General features: G+C 36.6%; 1 protein-coding gene across 3 annotated transcripts in view; it reads left to right on the top strand.

Moving 5' to 3' along the window:
* FAM83B (family with sequence similarity 83 member B) overlaps positions 1–19,398 on the top strand; it is a 55,793-nt gene that overhangs the window by 18,299 nt on the left and 18,096 nt on the right. For 2 of the 3 annotated variants that reach the window (XR_012054885.1, XM_002195227.5), the window contains exon 3: positions 17,666–17,830. The exons of the other annotated variant lie outside the window; for it this stretch is intronic. Coding sequence is in view for 1 of the 2 variants with exons in the window: in XM_002195227.5 (XP_002195263.4) it covers positions 17,666–17,830 (165 nt within the window). In the remaining variant the exon portion in view is untranslated. The remainder of the gene's footprint in view (positions 1–17,665; positions 17,831–19,398) is intronic. 3 annotated transcript variants of the gene reach the window in all.

Genomic DNA, 19,398 nt, shown 5'->3' on the forward strand with positions numbered 1-19,398 from the left:
ACACACACTGGAATTTCGTTGACAGCTATGGCACTGTCAGCAGTGCCATAGGCTGAAATGCAGAACACCTGTGAATATGATATATGCCAAAAATTGTTCACCGTAATTATGAACATAGGTAACTAAATTAATGCATTATGAAAATTGAGAATGGTATTTCACTTAGTACAATTTAATTAATTTTAAAGTCATGGTTGGCTCTTGAAGGTCAAAAGGTTGTCCAGGAAGGATTTTTATGGTAATAAACTGTGCACTCCTTTTTCCTTCCATTCTCAAATTTGTTCAAAACCACAAAACTGAGAAAATCCCAATTTAAATGTTTCATTTGTTTTCGAGTTGTAAAATATTCCAGAAGCTGCAGTTTTTGCTTCCTTGGGTTTTTTAGGTGTGCTTTGGGGTTCTCTGTGCCTGGGAATTTGAAGTGAGTGGCTCTTTGCATTGTATGCAGTGAGAATTCCTATTCTCCAGGTTCATTCTCCTCAAAATCCCAGTGGCAGGGCTTTAGTTTTGAACTCATTCCTCGAGACATGATCTCCCCCAAGACTAGCAGTCATTCTGGTATTTTAATGAATACTATTTTTTTGTATAAAGCAGTCTTCTGTACTTCTTGATTATATACCACTGCTTGTACTGTGTTTATGTGTGCTCTTCAAGAGCTTTGTTATTGCTTTCCTTTTCAGATACGATTTTCCAAGTGATTTTACTGGTAGTTGTTCTAAAAAAGAGCTGGGTAAACGTGAGCCTGTGATCAGTGTTTGCAGCCTTTAAAAACTCATAGCTTGTTTGGGCTCTCCCTATTCATCTTTGCAACCATTTCTGGACTGTGAAATCAGCAGAGGATGATGAAACAGAGAGATTCACAGGTTTGATGTCAGGAGAGACTGTAATGATAGTGGGATCTGTCTCCCTGCACCACACAAGCCTGACAGTGTTGCATCCTCAAAGGGCTGATACTAAGAATAAATCTGACCTTAAAACAGGTGGGTGCTAGTCTTACCATCAGCACTTCTGGGTAGCTAATTCATCATTGCCCAGGAGATAAGTTTTTTTTGGACAATCACTTTTTTCTAAATTATGGAATTTGCTTAAGGAAACCTAGGTTGCAAGCCCAGACCAAGCCTGCTTGAGCTTTCTGCTTGTATATCTCATCACTCAACATGACAGCCAAAAGAGAAGGTGCAGATAATTCTAAATGCAGGACTGGAGGGTGAGGTGAGGCTTGGGCTGATTTGTAGCTGCAGGGGTTGCTTTCATAGGGACCTTGGGATGCTCAGCCTCTCCACAATCCCTGGCTGTTGGCCTCTGAGAATGTGCTCACACAGCAGGGATCAGTGCACAGGGCACTCACAGGGAGCAGGGTGTCCTCACCTCCTCAGAGCATCACTCAGAGCGTGACCAGACTGTTCCCAGTGGCAGAGCTCTTTAGCAATGGGCTGACTCAGGTGTCCCTGCACGGGACAGCAGCGTGACATGCACGCACACACTCCCTGTATGTGCTCAGCTTCCCAAATACAAATAGATGCAATATGTTATTCCTGCATTTATGGAATGGGTTGCGCTTTATGGAGGAAAAGCTTTCTGTGTGCATTTAAGTGTTAACTTAAGAGGACTTAAAGATGCTTATTTTTTCTGGTAATTCTTCTGGAGTCTTTTATGACAGAGAAGTAGTAGAAACAGATTTCAGTAAGTTTCTGGTTTTTTAGTTATTACGAGGATGATTTGGGAAGTAAGTAACATTACTCTATTAAAAATATATTTCTATGCTAATATCTTCTAGAGCTGGATCAAATGGGAGTGATTTCCATGTTTTTTTCTAGTTCTTGCATTTGTCTCCATTCAAAGGTCTTTTACATCCTTTAAAAGTATGGGTTTATTATATGTTTTTATTTTTGCTGAATATAAAAAAAATTCTGTTTGACCTTATACATTGGTCTAGGACTTGGAAGACTTGTATAAAAATTCCTTGTAGAACACAGACTCCTCATCTATAAATATGAATATAATCTCAGAGTGATTTGTGAAGATATATATATTGGTGTACTCGTGCTAGGGGTCAACTCGTGCTAGGCATCAACCTTTTGTGTATTTGTTTTGTCCATGAGATTGTTTGTTTGCTTCAGAGTATTCAAGCAGAAATATTTCAGTAATATCCAAATATGAAACAGAGTTGTTCGCTTCCCCTTTATCTGCTCATCTTCTGATGCTACGTTTTTCCTCACAAGGTCCCTCTATGCATCTGTGAGAAATAAGAAAATAACTTTCTTGTTGTTCACTTGAAATAGTGTTTCTAATTTAGGTTACATTTCAGCAAATCCACAATCATCCACAGAACTGTCATGAAAGTCTTGCCTTTGAATACATGAGTCTTGTTTCATTGCAAAAATTGTTCCCATATCAGTGAAAATTATGTATATTGCACATCTAAGATTGAAAACGGACTGGAGTATCTTTTAATTGCCAACTGCTAGTCACAGTAAACCAAAAATTGTAATAGACTCACTGAAAAATTCCTTCCTGACAGCTGTACTTCTTGAGTGAGTGCACACTGTACCAGTATCTGAAAGCAGATTCAGAATTACTGGGAAAGACTCTGAAGAACACGAAAAAAAGTACACCTTTTTAAGTGAGAAAGAAAAAAAGAATAAAAACTGTCCTGTTACTACATTTGCAATGATTGCTCTTTTTTTCTTTTGTTGATACAGTGCTGATTTGAAACTTTTTATCTAAAGGAAATTGGAAAATAATAAATTTTTTTTTCGGTCAGTGTATGTGCACATGTGTGCTTTCCTCTATATGCATATGTGCAAACTGTGCTGCAGAAAGTGTGGATTCCACGCAGGCACACAAGCACGGGGAGCAGAGCAGTCTGGGATGGGGAAAGGCTTTCTGGCATGAACTTGGAGTAGGCAGGTTACTCAAGGGAACGTGTTTCCTGAGACCTGAGAGGTACTTTATAAGAACAAATATTTACTTGAAAGGCATTATTTTGCATCGAAAAGCAACACTTCACAAAGTGTTCTTGGAATAAAATGTTCACCTCTCCTCCACAGATGTATATTGCACGTTCTCACCTCCATCCTTACTTCAAACAACTGAAGTTATCTAGTATATTTAGCTATTAGCATGCTTGGCACATTTTCCAGCAGAGCCAATTTGCCAATAGAACATGGCTTAATGTAAATCCATGGGTGGTTTGGTCAGTGGTGTTTCTGCTTTCGCTCCTTATTATTAGGTTCTGCTTTTGATGGCAAAATAAGTGAATTTTCCTCTCTGCCCCTCATGTCTCCTAGCATGTATACCTTTGAGGTACACAGATATTCAACACAGGAATGTTTTGTGGCTGCAGGGGATTCACTGGCACAAACAGGCAGCAAATATTGCAAAGGAAGGTACTGAAGAGCTGCAGTAAGTACTCTTGAGACTGATTTTCTTCTTCCACCATTCTTAAATTCAGGTATCTGCTGTGATGTTTTGGAGAATACCACCTTGCTCTAGCAGGAGTTTTGCATTTCTTGCAGATGTTCTGCATTTCTTGCAGATGTTCAGGAGGCTTCCTGATTAGATCTCTGATTATCATTACCCAAATGGAGGTTAGGTGTGTATATGTGAACTGGCATGCAATTCACATTAGGAGGACTATTTTGTAGAAAGGAAAATGCTCTCACATACATGAAGCTGTTCAGTGGAACACTTGTTATATCATGTTTCTCTTTTTCTTAAAAAAAACCCAATTAACTTGGTCTCTAGCTCAATTGAGTGTTAAGGGTTCAGTTACTTACACAGTGATAACTCATTTATTTGAATAATTGTTCATTTTAATGATTCTTGAATGAGTGTTTCATTATGCATTCTATCCTTGTGAGAATAAGAAAAATGAAAGGCGCAGAGCACAGTGGCCATCTGTGGCTGAGGCAGATGGAATCTGGGTGGAGGAAGTCTTGCAGCCTGGCTGTGTGTCTGCTCCTTCCCAGATGTGTCCTGGAAGTGGCCTAGGGCTCTGATTTGAGAAAAAATGAATTATTAAAACATTTAATAAACTTGTAACCATCAAAAATAAACTTTTACATTTAATTGGAAAGAGTAGTAGATAGCAAAGATGGAATATTATAAATACCTGACCAGACTTTGTCACAAGGATCAAATAATCTTTCCTCTGATTTTACATAAATATAGTATCACATTGCAAGTGATGAATTAATACTTGTGTGGTCTCATGGAAGAGCTGTGCAGATAAGTGAAAGCTGATGCTAACTGCATTTTCAAAAATGATAGTGTCACCAAGATAATTCTAAAGTTGTATTGCTGCTTGCTTGACAGAGATAGTTATTCAAAAGTCAGCTCACATCAAGGCAAAAGATCAGTTGAGCAAAGACCTGGCAGAAAGAAATAAGAAAGGTTTCTTTAAATGTTTTTCATTTGTGTCTTTTAATTCAGTTTCTTAACCCTTGACTTTCAACTCTCTCAATTACCTCACTACGTCTGCAAGATTCATGCTCTAACAAGAATTGTCAGGTTTCACTTAAAAAGCTTTTAAAGGATTTAAAAAATTAAATAATTTTTATAAATATAGTATTTTTAAAGCATAGCATTGGTACTGAAATTATAACTCTTTAATAATAATTTTACTTACAATTATGTTATTGTTTTATTTTTTAAGTGCTGCATTTGATTCAGGAATTAAATTCAGTTTAGTACCTTGTTTAGTTTCAATTCACTATTCACTCCAGTGGGGCTGCAAGAATTGCAGCACTACTTATCTTCTTCATTTCAGTTTGCTTCATGGGAGGTTTGAGCATGGTTTTTATAATTGCTCCCCTACTATTTCAGACATTTTACTCCATATGTTATTGTGCATAAAAATTTGAATCTGTTTTCTTCCTGAGAAGCTGCACATAATTACTTATTAACAAGACTAATCTTTTCTTATCTTTAGGCATTCTGCTGATGCTTTCAGACTAGTCTGCAATTATTCTTTTCCTTTTTCATTTAATCTATAATAAATAATCTAGCATGCCAGGGTAATGGATTTCACCTGAGGACCTGAACATGATTTGCAGACAACAATTAATTAATTAGTTTCAAAACCTGTCTTAAACAGGTGAAATTGAAATGCAGTCTGCCAGCACACAGTCATTAGCAGTATGTTGCACAAGTAGCTGTGGCTGCTCCATGAGCAGGTGGTGTAATCTGCTTCTCATAAGTATCAGGGCAGGTTCCTGCTCAATTGGCAGCATGTTTAAAAAAGTAAATAGTTTAAATCATCTGATTAGGTTGCTTACTGGCATTCAGATGTAACTATGTGCCATATGGACTTATGCAGGCTGACATTATGTCTGTTATAAATGTTTCAGAACACTGATCTGACATAATTATTGTTGTTCTTTTTGCAACATAAATATTACTTAACATTAAATATTAACTTAACTTAAATATTAATTACATTAATATTTTCCAGGCATTCTATTTTTACTTATAAATGCATTTTACTATATCATATGGCTAAACTGCAAAAGATGTTAAAGGCAAATAGAGAATCTGGCAGAGCTAAACCCTGAAGAAACTTTTCATTATTCATCCTCTCTTATTTATACCAGAGGATCACTGGCTTTCCTTTATATTGACCTGTCACTACCTGTGACCAGTAACTTTAAACAGCTTGTGTTCTGTATTTTTCTGGTTTACTCTAACCATATTACTGTTTGAGGTGACCTCCTTAAACATATTTAGGTACATCTATAGAATTTGAATTAGTGGCATTGAAGTAAATAGTAGTTGTAGCAGAAATCAAAAGTGTTGTTGTGAATATCATAATGGTATAGTCATAAAATGTGGAATAAAAATGGGAGTATTTTTAAGCTTGTATAAAATGCATCGGAACCCCTTTTAATCTCACATTCAGTATCCAATATCAGGTTGCTTTCAGTCTCAAATTTAAATGATCTTGGAGTTCCTCCCTTGACTGGAGGAAGAAGGGAGAAAGAAAGTATTAAGGGAGTGAAGTGGTAGGGGGAAGTAGAGGGAAGAGAGAAGTAAGGCAAAGGCAGTCACAGAAGGACGGGAAGGGGGAACAGAAATAGGCCATAATAATCTGTAAATTATAGTGGGTTTGCTTCCCCTTTTGTGAAAACAGTATGGAAATCCTTAAGTCATTGAACTTACAGGCTGCTAGAAATACATGCAATCAAAATGTTTTTATTGGACAACTACTTTACACATCTGGCCAGTAACCAGTCCTTAAGTGTTTATACCTCATGTGTCTATTACTGACCCTCAATCACATATGAAGCTGAATACAAAAGATGTATTTCAAAAAAGGATTAAATAAGCAATATTTGAAAAGGTGTTTTCCCATTTTCCCTTCCCTAAATAAGTGTTAGCCTTCATTTCTTTATTAATTGACTCTTTTGTTGGTTTTCCTTTCAGAAGTCAGGCAGAGCAACCAGTTTGGGTCATCAAGCTGTTTCTTGAATTGTGGCCATAAGCATTATTTTCCTGATACTCAAAAGTTTAATTAAAAATGACCAACAGCAAAATTATTTTGCTGTCTTGCATGTGATCCATCCAGGTCTGCTAATTACAGCTGCAACAAATATTACTCTATTGCAGTAGACTGTAATGTTCCTTCTTAACCTAAAGACAAATAAATTATGCCACTACTTTCCAGCGATTAACAGGAGCTTCTTTTGAGGCTTTCTTTCTTCACTTTGGTATTACCTTCTCTAGACTATGAACTAGAGGAGTTTTTTAACCAGAATTGCTTTTAGTGTCACCTGGGGCTCTATGGACATACATCTTCTGCAAGGACTTCCAATTTTTTGTTCCTCTTTTTTTTTTTTTACATTTATCTCTGAAATACTTTCTCTACCAGTGTTCCTTATGCAGTCTATCTTTTGGAAGAAGTTTCGACTGTCTGTAGAGGACTAGCCTTCAACAATTAATGATATAATTAGAAATTTTTTCTCTGTATCAAGGTCATTAAGTCAGTTATATAATCAGGTCATGCTTATTGGTCTGCAGCACTTTACTGATTTGAAATCTAGTGATTGAACTTTTTTGTTTGTTTTTTTGGTTGGTTTGTTTGTTTTTGGTTTTGGGTTTTTTGTTGTTTTTTTTGTGTTTTGGTTTGGGTTTTTTTTGTTGTCGTTGTAGTTGCTGTTTTAAATTGGGCACTACCTACAAAAATAGATTTGTTTTCTCTTGAATGCAGTGCCTTCCATGTTAGAAAATATTAGTCTTTGCATGAATTTGTGTTTACTTGATGCAAGGCCACCCTGGTGTAAGACTTGTGGACTTAGCAGTACACAGCCTACAAGTCTTCCTCAACTCTATGCTTTTTATTTTTCCACTTGCTAAAAATGTTGATGGGCCATCCATGTGGACTATGCCTAACATACTGCATATAGGTATTCCAAAGTCTATCTTTCTGTAACACATCAGGTTTGTCTGCTAACTTGGATACACCAAAGTTTTCATATGCATAGAAATGCAAAAATAAGTGTTTCCTGCTTTTGAGACACTTTCATCTAACTCCATTCCTTTCCAGCATCTACTGTGGAGACAGTCAGCAGTTTCCATCCCCGTGTTACATACCTGCCTTTATTTTTGGATTCTCTACTGTGCAAGCTGTTCCTGCTGTACCTACTTATTCTTGTAAGCATGAGCAAGGGATTTCAGGCAGTTTGCTATTAAAATCTTAAAGATGACAAACGGTACACAGCTTAAAAGCAAAATTATCCTTCCTGGTATAGAAAAGTTGGTCTGAATCATCTCTTCTTCCTATAAATCTGCCTTGGAAGAAGAGAATCTTTCATTGTTTCTAAGTGACTAATTAACAAATGCCAACAAAATTCTATACTTGAAGAAATGCTTTTGTTATAGATTAAAGTTTACAGCCTGTTAATGTGCATTTATATTGTGGGGGTTTTTAAATTTTCAAGCATTTTTCAATATATAAACTCTCAGGAAGAGGGGTTTAGTACTGAAAATGTATACAGGACGCTTGAGGAAACCCAAGTGAATCAGTGGGAAGGCCGACTGACTTAGAACATCACTCCATTCCCAATGTAAGAAACCGCACCAAAATGTACTGTTAAAGGTGGCAAACCCCCAAAATACTCTCTAGAATTGTTATCTAGATTAGCTGAAATCTCATACATTTACTTTGACTCTTTGATAAGCAGTCAATTATTTTAATATTTCTTGAAAGAAATCACAGGAAGAGCTCTTAGAAGTATTAATGTCCAGTCTAGTTTTCTGTGGCATGAGGAGCATTTTTAAACAGGAATAATTTGAAAGGACACTTTTAGTGTATTTTAAAAAATGTTTTTGTCCCTTTGCCTTCCCCTTATCTCCCCCTGCACTTGAGGTGTCCCTTTCCCTTGTTCTCGGGTGTGAGATTTTAATTTCAGGTATTAAAAGAGTTTTTAACCTTTCAGTAGTATCTCATACTACTGAGATTTTTAAATAAAGTAATTAAGACTTATCACACTGTTGTGCATTGGTTTTGTGCAGTCACTAAATACGGACACATGAATAAGTAAGTGCTTCTACTTATAAAAAAATTTAAAATAAAAAGTATAACATTATAATATTAATTTAAATAGCCTAAACATTCACTAAATATTAAGGAATCCTATGAGAACCCACATATTGAAGCTGTTAATACTCTTTTAAATAAAAAATACATTTCTGAAGCAGAAGTCTTTGAAATTCATCATAGAGAAAGCCGGAGGCTAGAAAAGTACCTTTGATTTTGTCATGAATTTCCGTTGTGGTATAGCAGAGTTGTAGGCCATCAGAAATCCTGGCATTTCCTTTCTGATTGCTTTCCTCAGAAAAAGATTGGCAGCTTCTCAACATAACAACTGAATATGAACATTCTGAAGAGCTAAATACAAATATTAGTCTTGCTACCCAACCAGCTGCAGCCCACATGGCACTGGCAATACAGCAGTAATATTAATGGCAAGAGAAGAAAGGGCAGAGGAAGGTCCCTAATGCATTCCTCCTTCTTGCCAAGGATTTTCTGAGCTGCCTTATGCCCTTTTCTGTAGGACCTCTGCCTGTTTTTGTTCCCAGTGACAGAACACAACTTGCTTGCTAAATACCAAAAGCATTTTAGTTGTTGATGGGAGCACTGCAGGCAGGAAGGAGTGTTAAAATTGAGCATTGTTAATGCTTATTGCATGAGAGATTTTTGCAGATTTAGGTAAATATTTTCTTGTCTATGGTGTGCCAGCACTGGGCAGCAGCTGTTTCTTTGCAGATCTTTCATTCCAAGGATTAGGTTTATAAATGCTCTTTGGAAAGTCCCCATGAAAAATCCCTGGAATGTCCCCTTTCATCTTCTTATTGCCATGACTTGCTGACACTCAATTCTGCATGAGTGGAAGTGAAGCTTCAGAAGAATTACTGCCTCTGCTGCTGGCCAGAGTGAGGAGGTGTCTCCTGTAATATGGTCACCTTACAATGAGTTCTTACTAATCCTTCAGCCAGAATAACGACTAACAAACTCATAGATAAAGATCACATTTATAGAGAATGTAGCTCACTCCCATGAGTTTTGCAAGATAAAAATCACAGTTGCGTGAATTTCAAGAGGTGACAGATGAGGTGTCACTTTAAGGTGGTGTATATATGACTTGCTAGCTTGGCCTGCAATAGCTTTCTGAAAGGTAATGATTCTGTGCATTCACTTTTCAGAGAAAACAGGCTTATTTCCATTTCAGAGAATTTTACTTTTGTTTTGGTTTTAGTTTTCAACAGTTGAAGAGCTAATGCTGGTCTTCTGATCCCAAATTGAGCAAAACAAAGAATTCTCATGTAGTTTTAAGAAGATTCTTCATTGTAAAAATTTGATCTTTCCAGTGTTTTTCAAAGTAAAATTGCATCCTTCCTCAAGAGCTCCTGTTTTTACTGTCATATTATTCTTTGTCAACAGAATTAGAACATTTTCCCCTGCTACTGATAGCTAGAAGGTTCTCTTACTGCACATCTTTTGTGTGTGTTTCTTGGACAGAACAGATAAGGCTTTACCTGTGGACTACACAGGTAAATCATGGACTACTCGGGTAAACACAGTTAAAACTATTTGTATAGTTACCTTGTGTGGTTACCCACCTTCATAATTTTCTAATAGTTTGCACTGGTTTTTCTTCTTGTATTGCAGGAGATAGCTAGAAGTTTAGTTTATGTTTTCTGGATGGTGAACTTATATATATGATTTTTTGTTGGTGTTGAACTTTTCTGATGTCCTGTTGCAGAGAGAAATTGTTAAGATTATTGAAGATTGCTAATGTACATGTTAGAAGTTAATTTTATATTTAATATAAACTTAGTTTTTAGTTTAAAATTCTTAATCTTTATAGGTGATATATGGCATGATAAACTGAGGCTTGGTAATGAGAACAGAAGGTGTACTTGGTTCTGAGAGCCTGTGCTTTTCTATCCTCAGAATAAATGGTAGAACTATTTTGGAGCAGGAGGAGGAAGAGGATAAGTGAGGGTTAGCAGAGCTGATTCTGAGGTGGTGTAGCTGCCTGTAATAATGAAGTGCCAGACTTCACCCTGTAGTTAATTAAATAGCTTTTAGAGAATGTAATAATGGGAGAACATTTCCAAGTACTCTGCATATTTATTGCATATTGCTCTGTGTCTGTAGAGCTAAATTAAATACATTAAGTAAGATCTCAGGGGGTCAATTATGTTGATAATACAAGTAGTGACAATGCAACAAGTAGTGATATTAATTTCATGAATGTTGCATAGGTATAAATCATTCAGTATTTGTTCCATTATATTGCCACAGAAATTGTAGGAGAATAGATAATACTCAGATGGTTGATTACTATTTATATTATTGTATTAGGCTATATTTACAGAGCAAGACTCCCCTCATTATATTACACTTTGGCACGTTATTGCAAGACTTTTCATTTGTTACTGTATTGTGAGACCTCAACAATTCACCCAGCACAAATGGTTTCAAAGAAGACATTGCATTAAAAGGATCTATTGTGCAAAGCATTTCAGGGCTGTCTTCAATTTTGCAATTAATACCAAATTAATGAACTTTGGTCTTAGAAGCACTTTGGTGAGAGCAACAGAGCCAGAAAGTAAGGATAGCAGATGATTTATTGGGAGCTGGTAGTATGAGTTGCAGGAAATGTAAACTGGATCTAAACCTTAACCATAAAAACCAACATAATGTAATAGAGAAAAGAGCCGCAATAATTTGTGGGACTTATTATATAGCTTACTAGAGGGAATGTTGTCTGCATTGACCACCACATTTGTCTCTTCTGATGTCAGAAACTCACCAGTCCATTTGCTGCCTGCCTCCTGTTCCTAGCAGCATGGTACACAGCATTGTATTCTCTTTCTGCACTATTTCAATTGCCTGCTGTCTGAGAAAGGCCAGACTCAGCACTGAGCCTGTGCCTCAAGGAGATTCTCCCCAAAACAGAGATCTGCAGAAAGAGGACTAGAGTAACAGAGAAAAGGTCGATGAAAATAGAATTAATAATTCTTGCAGAGATGTGGTTTTGTTCTTGGGGTGAGAAAAGGTGGTGACATTTAAAGCACTGCACAGCAGTATGGATTTTTGTCATGTAATGCCCAAAGTAAGCCCCATGTGGGTTACAACAAATCAATACTTTTGTGGTGTAGGGTAGATCTTCAGCATTATTCTTTACTAGGTTATTGATATTGGTAGGTGTCGCTAGTAAAACCTGCCCTAAGCAAACAGTTTTACTAGAGGACTCCTGTATTTTTACTGTTCATAGCAGAGGAGTTGTTAAATGACACAGACTGCAATATATAACCTAGAGAATCATAATTCATATTTGTGAAAGAAGTGGTAATGCTGAGATAATGAAACTGTCAAGGGTTCACAAAATAGACTTACTGAGTGCTAGCACTGAAGGCTTTTTGTTACATTTATGCTTGACTTTCAGCACACACGCCTATTAAAAGATTGATTTTGATGTCCTAAAACTCAATGAAGATTAAAATCCACTTATTATTTCTTATCAAAAATTGAAGAAGTAAAGCAGAAAAACTCCTTTAGTTCTCATCATTCTCTTTTTATAGTCTCTGTTTTCTTCAGGTCTTGCAGCAAAGTTTATAATTGCTACCAAACATGGCAAAATTTGCTTTTTTGCTTTCATTTTGACAATGATGGGAGTGAAGATCTCTGAATCATTGAGTTGCAGCCTTTGGTCAGTTGGAAGTCTCCCGCCCAGCCTCCTGCTTAAAGCATGGCTAGTGGTAGTATCTGAACAGGTTGCCCAGGGCTTTATCCAGCAGGGTCTTGAAAACCTCCAAGAATGCAAACTGGACCCCTCTGGGCAACCTGCTCTACTGCTGGGGTGTCCTTGTGGGAATAAGGGTTTCCCTATATCCAGGCACAACTGTTCACGTTTCAGTTTGATCATTGTTTTTCGTCCTGCCACCACTGCAAAGAACCTTTGTCCTTTGAGAGCTTCCTTGTAAAGTACCAGGAGCTGCTGAAAAATTCCCTGAAGCTGTCTGTGGTCCAGGCTGAACAACCCAGCTCCTTCATGTAGTCTGCACAGTGCCCTGCATGTGGCCCTCCCCTGGACGAGCTCAGGAGATGTTTAATGATAAGTGTAACTGTTGGGAGTGCCAACTTCTTTCTAGATAAGCCTTTGTATTCAAAGTTTCTGAAAGGTGAGAACCATCTAAGCAAATGCAATGCACATGGATGGGCCCAAACTAGCAATAACACCCTTTGGCATAATAGATACCACAGAGCTGAACACTGGCCTCCATTTTCTGTGTCGTGTTATCCACTCTGTTGCCATGTCGCCATGTACATAATCTCCTGTTTATCAAGGATATGCAGGATATTACAGCTCTAGCTTTTTGTTTTAAGCAACAAACAAATGTATCATGAACCTCGTCACTGGTACTTTTTGTAGGAGTCGGTTATTTACCAAAATTGAAGATTAAGAACTTTGAAAGAATGAAAAGAATACTCTGTATTCTTACAGAGTGATGATAGTTTAGAGATACTGAGCTTTAAAATGGTACTTTCCTCACCAACATGCAAATTAAATAAATCAGCTTACTGAAAAATGTAGTTTAGAATATTTGTATAAAAATAGTCCTATTCAACAAAATTATACTTTCTTGTCATATTTACATGTTTTTAAATGCCAAAGCAGGGTGTGTAGTTTCCTTTTCTGTTGCAAAGCATAGTCTGTGTCAAGACAGTAAGAAGGATAATAGCATGTAGCTCTACCGCTGCCTTCAGTTAAGTGAGCATTTTGTCAGATTCATTAGAAGTCATTTTGTGCTTATTGACTTCAGCAGATTCTCTTGTTCTGTAAGGATGTCATTGAAACAACAATCATCACTTAAAAAAAAAAAAAAGATTGGGTAGATAACTAAAAATACTAGCAATGACAATCAAAGATTATTTTAATTTTGGGAGAAGAAAGCCAGCATAAAACTGTTTTCTGCACTCTCTTCACTTTTGGAAGAACTGAACTTTTAGTTCTTCTATCCAATACCCACACAGGTGGTGGCAGTTCCCTCTTGCTGTGCATAATTTCAGTGCTATGTGATATTATGCACAGCAAGTGTCTACTCTACCAACTATTTTCTCCTCCGTGGAGGTGTAACATGCTTGCTTAGCTGTTCCCAAGTGAGGGTCATTTTTGATCAGGTTTGGAAAGTTCTCCCAGAATACTGGTGCTTTTCATCAAAAAACTGCAGTACCCATCAAGTTTTCCTGGAATGGTTGGAAGGCCATTGTATATGATTTAAAAGCATGAGTGGTTCCTTTTAAAAATATCTTTGCATTATGGAAAACAAATATGCTTTGGGAAAAAAAATGGCAGTTTGTAAGGAAGCCTCCTGTATGACACTAGAACTTTCTGCCTTTAGGAGGTTTTCTTGACTCGGGGTAGTATTGTTATGCCTAAAAGAAACAGAATGTATGGAATAGGCAATTTTCTGATGTATTTCTGCAGTTTAAATTATATCAGTTTTTCTTTCTTACTGGAATCCACTGTTGTGCTCTTGTAAGTAGCAGGGTGGAAATTAGCTCTGCAATTGCAAAAACAAATGTAAAAACACAGCATTTCTTCTGAAATGATGCAGCAAGTAACTAGTCCTGTAATCCCGCAGCTGTTGTTGCAGCTTTAATAAAAGGTAGGTACACATTATAGAATACCTCATTGAAGTAATTTCCTAATCTTGGTCTCCTTAATTAATCAAAACTTGGAACTCTGAATACCATATTTGTTTTGTCTTTTCCCATGTGCAATACTCCCTTCTGCTGCACAGTAGGCAAACTGGGGAAATGTACACATACCCCTATTAAAAGGAGGGGAAAAAAAAGGAAGTTTATTACATTTAAAGACCAGACTATTTATTCCATAACCTTTATGGAATCCACTCTTTCTAAATTAAAACCTATAATTTATGGTCAAACATCTGTTTAGGCTTATGGAAATCAGTATGCAGAAATTACCTTATCACTGTTAATGACTTTTTACTTATTGTATGTATCATATGTGTATCATATGCATTGTTCAAATTTGTCACTCATCTCCAGCAGATGAGCCTGATTATGTTTGTGTTTAATAGATCAATTGCATGTTGCTAAGAGTAAATGGGCAGCCTAGTGAGAACATTTAACAAGAGTCACCTCTGGTTTGTAGGAAATGCACAAATGGATGCCCATTTGGTTGTCAGGTCATGACTCTGCATCTATGCACTCAAATTCTGGTAAGGACTTTTCAGACAGCATGAGCTTCAAGTTTCAAGAGATAATCTCTATTCCAACTCTGGAAGTGAAACCTACATTTTCTTGCAAGACTACTTGATGCTTTGCAGAATTACTCCAGATTTAATAAGATAGATGGCTTGAGAATATTTCTACTAGTGAAGACAAAGAGGGTTCCCTGTTCATTCTCGAGTGAAATATCTGCACAATAGTGCATATACATCCTTCTTATGTCACCAAATTACTGGCCTGCTTGCTTATGTGTTTATTTCTCTACCTTCTTCTTCATAAAGATAGATAATGGACATTCTAATCCGTGCTGGGTTTTAGTTTTTATTGCACATTCTTGTGGGGTTTATTCTGCATCTTTCCAGTTTAGCAGTCTTTGCAACCACAAAGTGCTGCAAACCTGTGAATATCTTAGATATCTGCCATAAGAGAGTGTTAAAATGATTTTTGAGGGCTGTGCTATGGGTTTTGAATATTTTAGGTACTTGTATCAGTGTACACTAATGAATCCATTCAGGATTTTTCTCTTACATTTAAATTGATCCTAGAATGCAATGAGCACCTATTTCTTGAAGAACTGAAGAAAAGGAAAGTCTAGGAAGAAATTAGGGAGTTCAGAGGAAGGGGGAAACAGATAATGAAACAGACCATTTGAAAACAGATTATTTTTTGGTCTTTTTACCTACCATACTTGATCTGTCTTGGCAGTTTTCTTCTCAGATGCAAGTGAAACAAGACAGATGAATATATAGGGTTGCCTTGTTCAGTTAACACTGTGTATCTCAGAAACAAGACCAAGAAGAAGGTGCAGTCTGAAAGTGATGAGATCCGTGGAGCCAAGATAAACATTTGTGGTTTCAGTCCTTAGATAAAGAAATATATTCTGTACGGGAGAAAAACACATTTAGGTTTTACTTTCAAAAAGTCAATAAAGAAAATGAGGTAGTGCATTAGCATATTACCTAAGATTTATGTAAGAATGGAATTCTTTAATACTATTAATTTCCTCTCTGAGTGGTGGATTTGTAAAGACTTTAGTGCCAAGTGACATGTAAAGCAGGGCCAAGTTTGTTCCTTTTCCCTTATTTAGGAGTTGTCTTCTTACCTTCTCTAATTGTTTCCATTACTTTAGTTTACTTTTAGTTTTTGTAAGTCATCTCTCATTTATATTTCTAGTGATTTAATTACATGTTTGGCATAAATGAAACTTTTAGTTCTAAGCAGGTGGGATTCAAAAAAGGTAATTTGTGCAACTGTCTGGAGATTTAGCTTTTACCTGGTTGTGTGCAACAACATTTACCTGTGTGAGGTAAATATTTCGGTTCTAAAAAAAGATGAGTACTTGAAACATAACAATTACACCTTTAAAGCTGATGTACAAGTAGTCTAAAGATTAGTGAAAATGGTAAAACCTGGTCTGATATCTGTGAAGGGTTTAATTTGATTTGAATTTTCACCTGAGACGTCTCATTGGAACTTTTCATGAAAACAGTAGTGGACAAAAATAATACCTTTAGAAGTTACACAGACATGGGTTTTCTCTCTTATTTCCTTTCATGTTTCAACATTAGTTCTTCACAAATTACTAATGATATGTCAACAGTACATTTATATATATATATATATATATATATATATATATATATCCAAAATACCTCTAGAGGGACATTGCTTTTCCAAATCAGACATACTTGCTTCATCCCTGTGGATTGAAGGCTGTTGGTAGCTGGTGTTCAGCATGCTGATCTTGAGCCAAGCTCTCATGAGCTGAGGACATTTTGTCCCAGTAAGAGCGCCTCCAGCTCTTCCTCTGCTCTGCTTATTAGTTACTTCAAGGTCTTGAGCCATTAGCTTTAGAGAGAATGATGAAAGACTGAGAAGCCCCATGTACAAAATTTTTATCTGATTTTTCTTCTATGCATACTGCAATTTTATTTTGAGGGTTTTTCCCCAGCACTTGTATTGCTGTTTCCCCCTCTCTTTCTCTTTTACTGGGTTTCCTTTTCCCTCATAAAACCAGTCACTACGCACACCCATGTCATGGTTTAACCCCAGTCAGCAACAAAGTTCCACACACCCACTTGCTCATTCACCCCCTTAGTGGTGTGGAGGAGAGAACTGGGAAGAAGGAAACCCTTGTGGGTTGAGATAAGAAAAGTTTAATAATTGAATAAGTAAATGTATTATAGTAAAGTACATTTTTACATAGAAAGTAAAATATAATAAAAGGATTCTGTTGGTAGTTATAACATTAACTGTAAGTTAAAAGGAGAGAGAGTGAGAGGTAAAACCCAAGAAGTAAGTGATGCAGTTGCTCACCACTCAGTGACCAATGCCCAGACTGTCCCTGAGCGGTGATTGGCCCCTCCCAGCCAGCTCCCCTCAGTTTGCACACTGACCATGACATTCTGCAGTATGGAAAATGCCTTTGGCCATTTTGGGTCAGCTGTCCTAATTGTGCTTCCTCCTGGTTTCTTATGCACCTGCTCACTGGCAGAGCATGGAACACTGAGAAGTCCTTCACTTGGGATAACCACTACTTAGCAACAACCACATCAGTTTGTTATTAACATTATTCTTATGCTAAATCCCAAGCACAGCACGGTACCATCTATTAGGAGCAAAATCAACTTGATTCCAGGCAGAACCAAGAAAACTCACAACACTTTTTGCTGGAGTTTGGTACTTGTGACATACGTCACATAGGTAGTCACTTGATTTCTCAAAAAGAAGATCCAGTGGTCTTGAAAGCTTTCAGGTTAGGTGGAACAGCATAGAAAATAGAACATTTTATTGTGTAAAAAATATTAGCATATTAGCAGCTCAGTGAAGGCTTCAGTGAAGAATTCTAGATACGAGTTTATACAATACAATAATTTGTGTCTTTCCTGTTTGATTCAGGTCATTGCCATTGTTATGGATATGTTTACAGATGTGGATATTTTTAGAGAAATCGTGGAGGCATCTGCTAGAGGGATTGCAGTGTATATCCTGCTTGATGAATCGAACTTCAGTCACTTTCTGAAGATGACAGAGAAACAAGGCTGTCAAGTTCAGAGGCTCAGGGTAAGGCATCCTGTCTTCCTTTGCATGAACATTCACCACTTACTCCTCCACAGCCCACTGAAAAGTGATTATTATTGAAAAAGTGGTTATTAAATACTGATTTTTAAAATTAACAAACAGGTGTAAATAGGTAAGCTCTCAGCAGAATTTTCTCTACTGATATATTTTTTTAAAAGTATATTTTTCAAGTGTCAAAACCAGAGCATTTCATAGAATGTCATAGCTTTCATATATAATTTATAAAATAATTTTCCATTATTGTGTATTTAGGAATACAGCATATTTGTAAAACTAAGCTTTTTTTTATCCTTTCTCCTACAGTTGCCTGTAAATAAAGTCATAAGACTTAGATAAATTAATAAGTTGTATACTTCATTTTATGATTTCTTCTTTAAGGTTCTTCATTAAAATACTTTAAGAGGTCCAAGATTCTATTTTAATAGTGTTTTCCTGAAAATCCATATTTCCATGTCTGTGCTTTGTCCTATTGCTTTTAGACATTAAATGTGTAATTTTAGCCTGTGAGAGAGATAACAAGATGACATTTACATTTTCACAAGATGTCCTGCATTGCCCAAATGTTTATCAGAGATTAGAATATAAACCATGATCTGCACTGAACTAAGTGTTTCATAAGGACTGCTTGGTTTACTCTACTGTTGACAGATATAAAGAAGTTCCAAGGATGTTGTCGGAGTCTGCTTGCAAAGTCCTGAGCACTTCCTTAGCTCATAGCTCCATTTGAAGTTCCTTGCCTCTGTAACTAGTTAGGCTACATTCATGCCAGTCAAAAGTATTATAAAAGCTCTTTTTAGCAGCACCTATTTTAAGAACCCAGTCCAGGAATCAGATAGAGATGTGGTGTATTTGTGAGGATAAAGAGGACTTTTTGGTAGATGTTTGGAGCAAACTCCATTTTATACCCATTTTTTACTCTGGAGTGTTGACTTATGTCCTCAGAAATATTCCCACTCTACCTTCCATGCTTTTTTCTTACATAGGAGTCTGGGATTGCTGTCTGGTGGCCTAATACACAGAGTTGTGGGAACTTCTGAGGAAAAACCACCAAAACTGTGGTGTTGTATAAACACTGGTAGTGATTGCCTTTCATGAAAGTCAGTATTTGGCAATACTTCCATACTCTGGAAGTTGAGATAACACCATTTACTGATTACTTGGGTTAATTATGCTGTAGAGGTTGCCAAAAATGATCTATGTCTATATATGAAATGAGTTTTGTCCTTCCAAAATATAGAAAATTAGGAGTGTGCCTTTAAAGTGATGTCTCAAAAATGTCATATGCATTTTCAAAATAATTCCATGCAGTGTGTATCCACAGCTGTTGCAAAAGCTTACTTCCTTTGGATTCAAGGTTGTCTTTTTAAGGCAGTTTTATAGACTTCTAGGTATTTGTACTATGGTTGAAAATTTAATATACATAGATTAAAGTGGATTTTGTATGGATTAGTGTGGATTGGAGGGGTTTGTATGTAACCCCTTCATTGACATTGCGTTTTTACATTTCTGGTTTTTGGCAGGAGAAATAAAATACATCTTTACTCTGCAAG

The sequence above is a fragment of the Taeniopygia guttata genome, chromosome 3, assembly GCF_048771995.1.
Source record: "Taeniopygia guttata chromosome 3, bTaeGut7.mat, whole genome shotgun sequence".
In the NCBI taxonomy this organism is placed as follows: Eukaryota; Metazoa; Chordata; class Aves; order Passeriformes; family Estrildidae; genus Taeniopygia; species Taeniopygia guttata.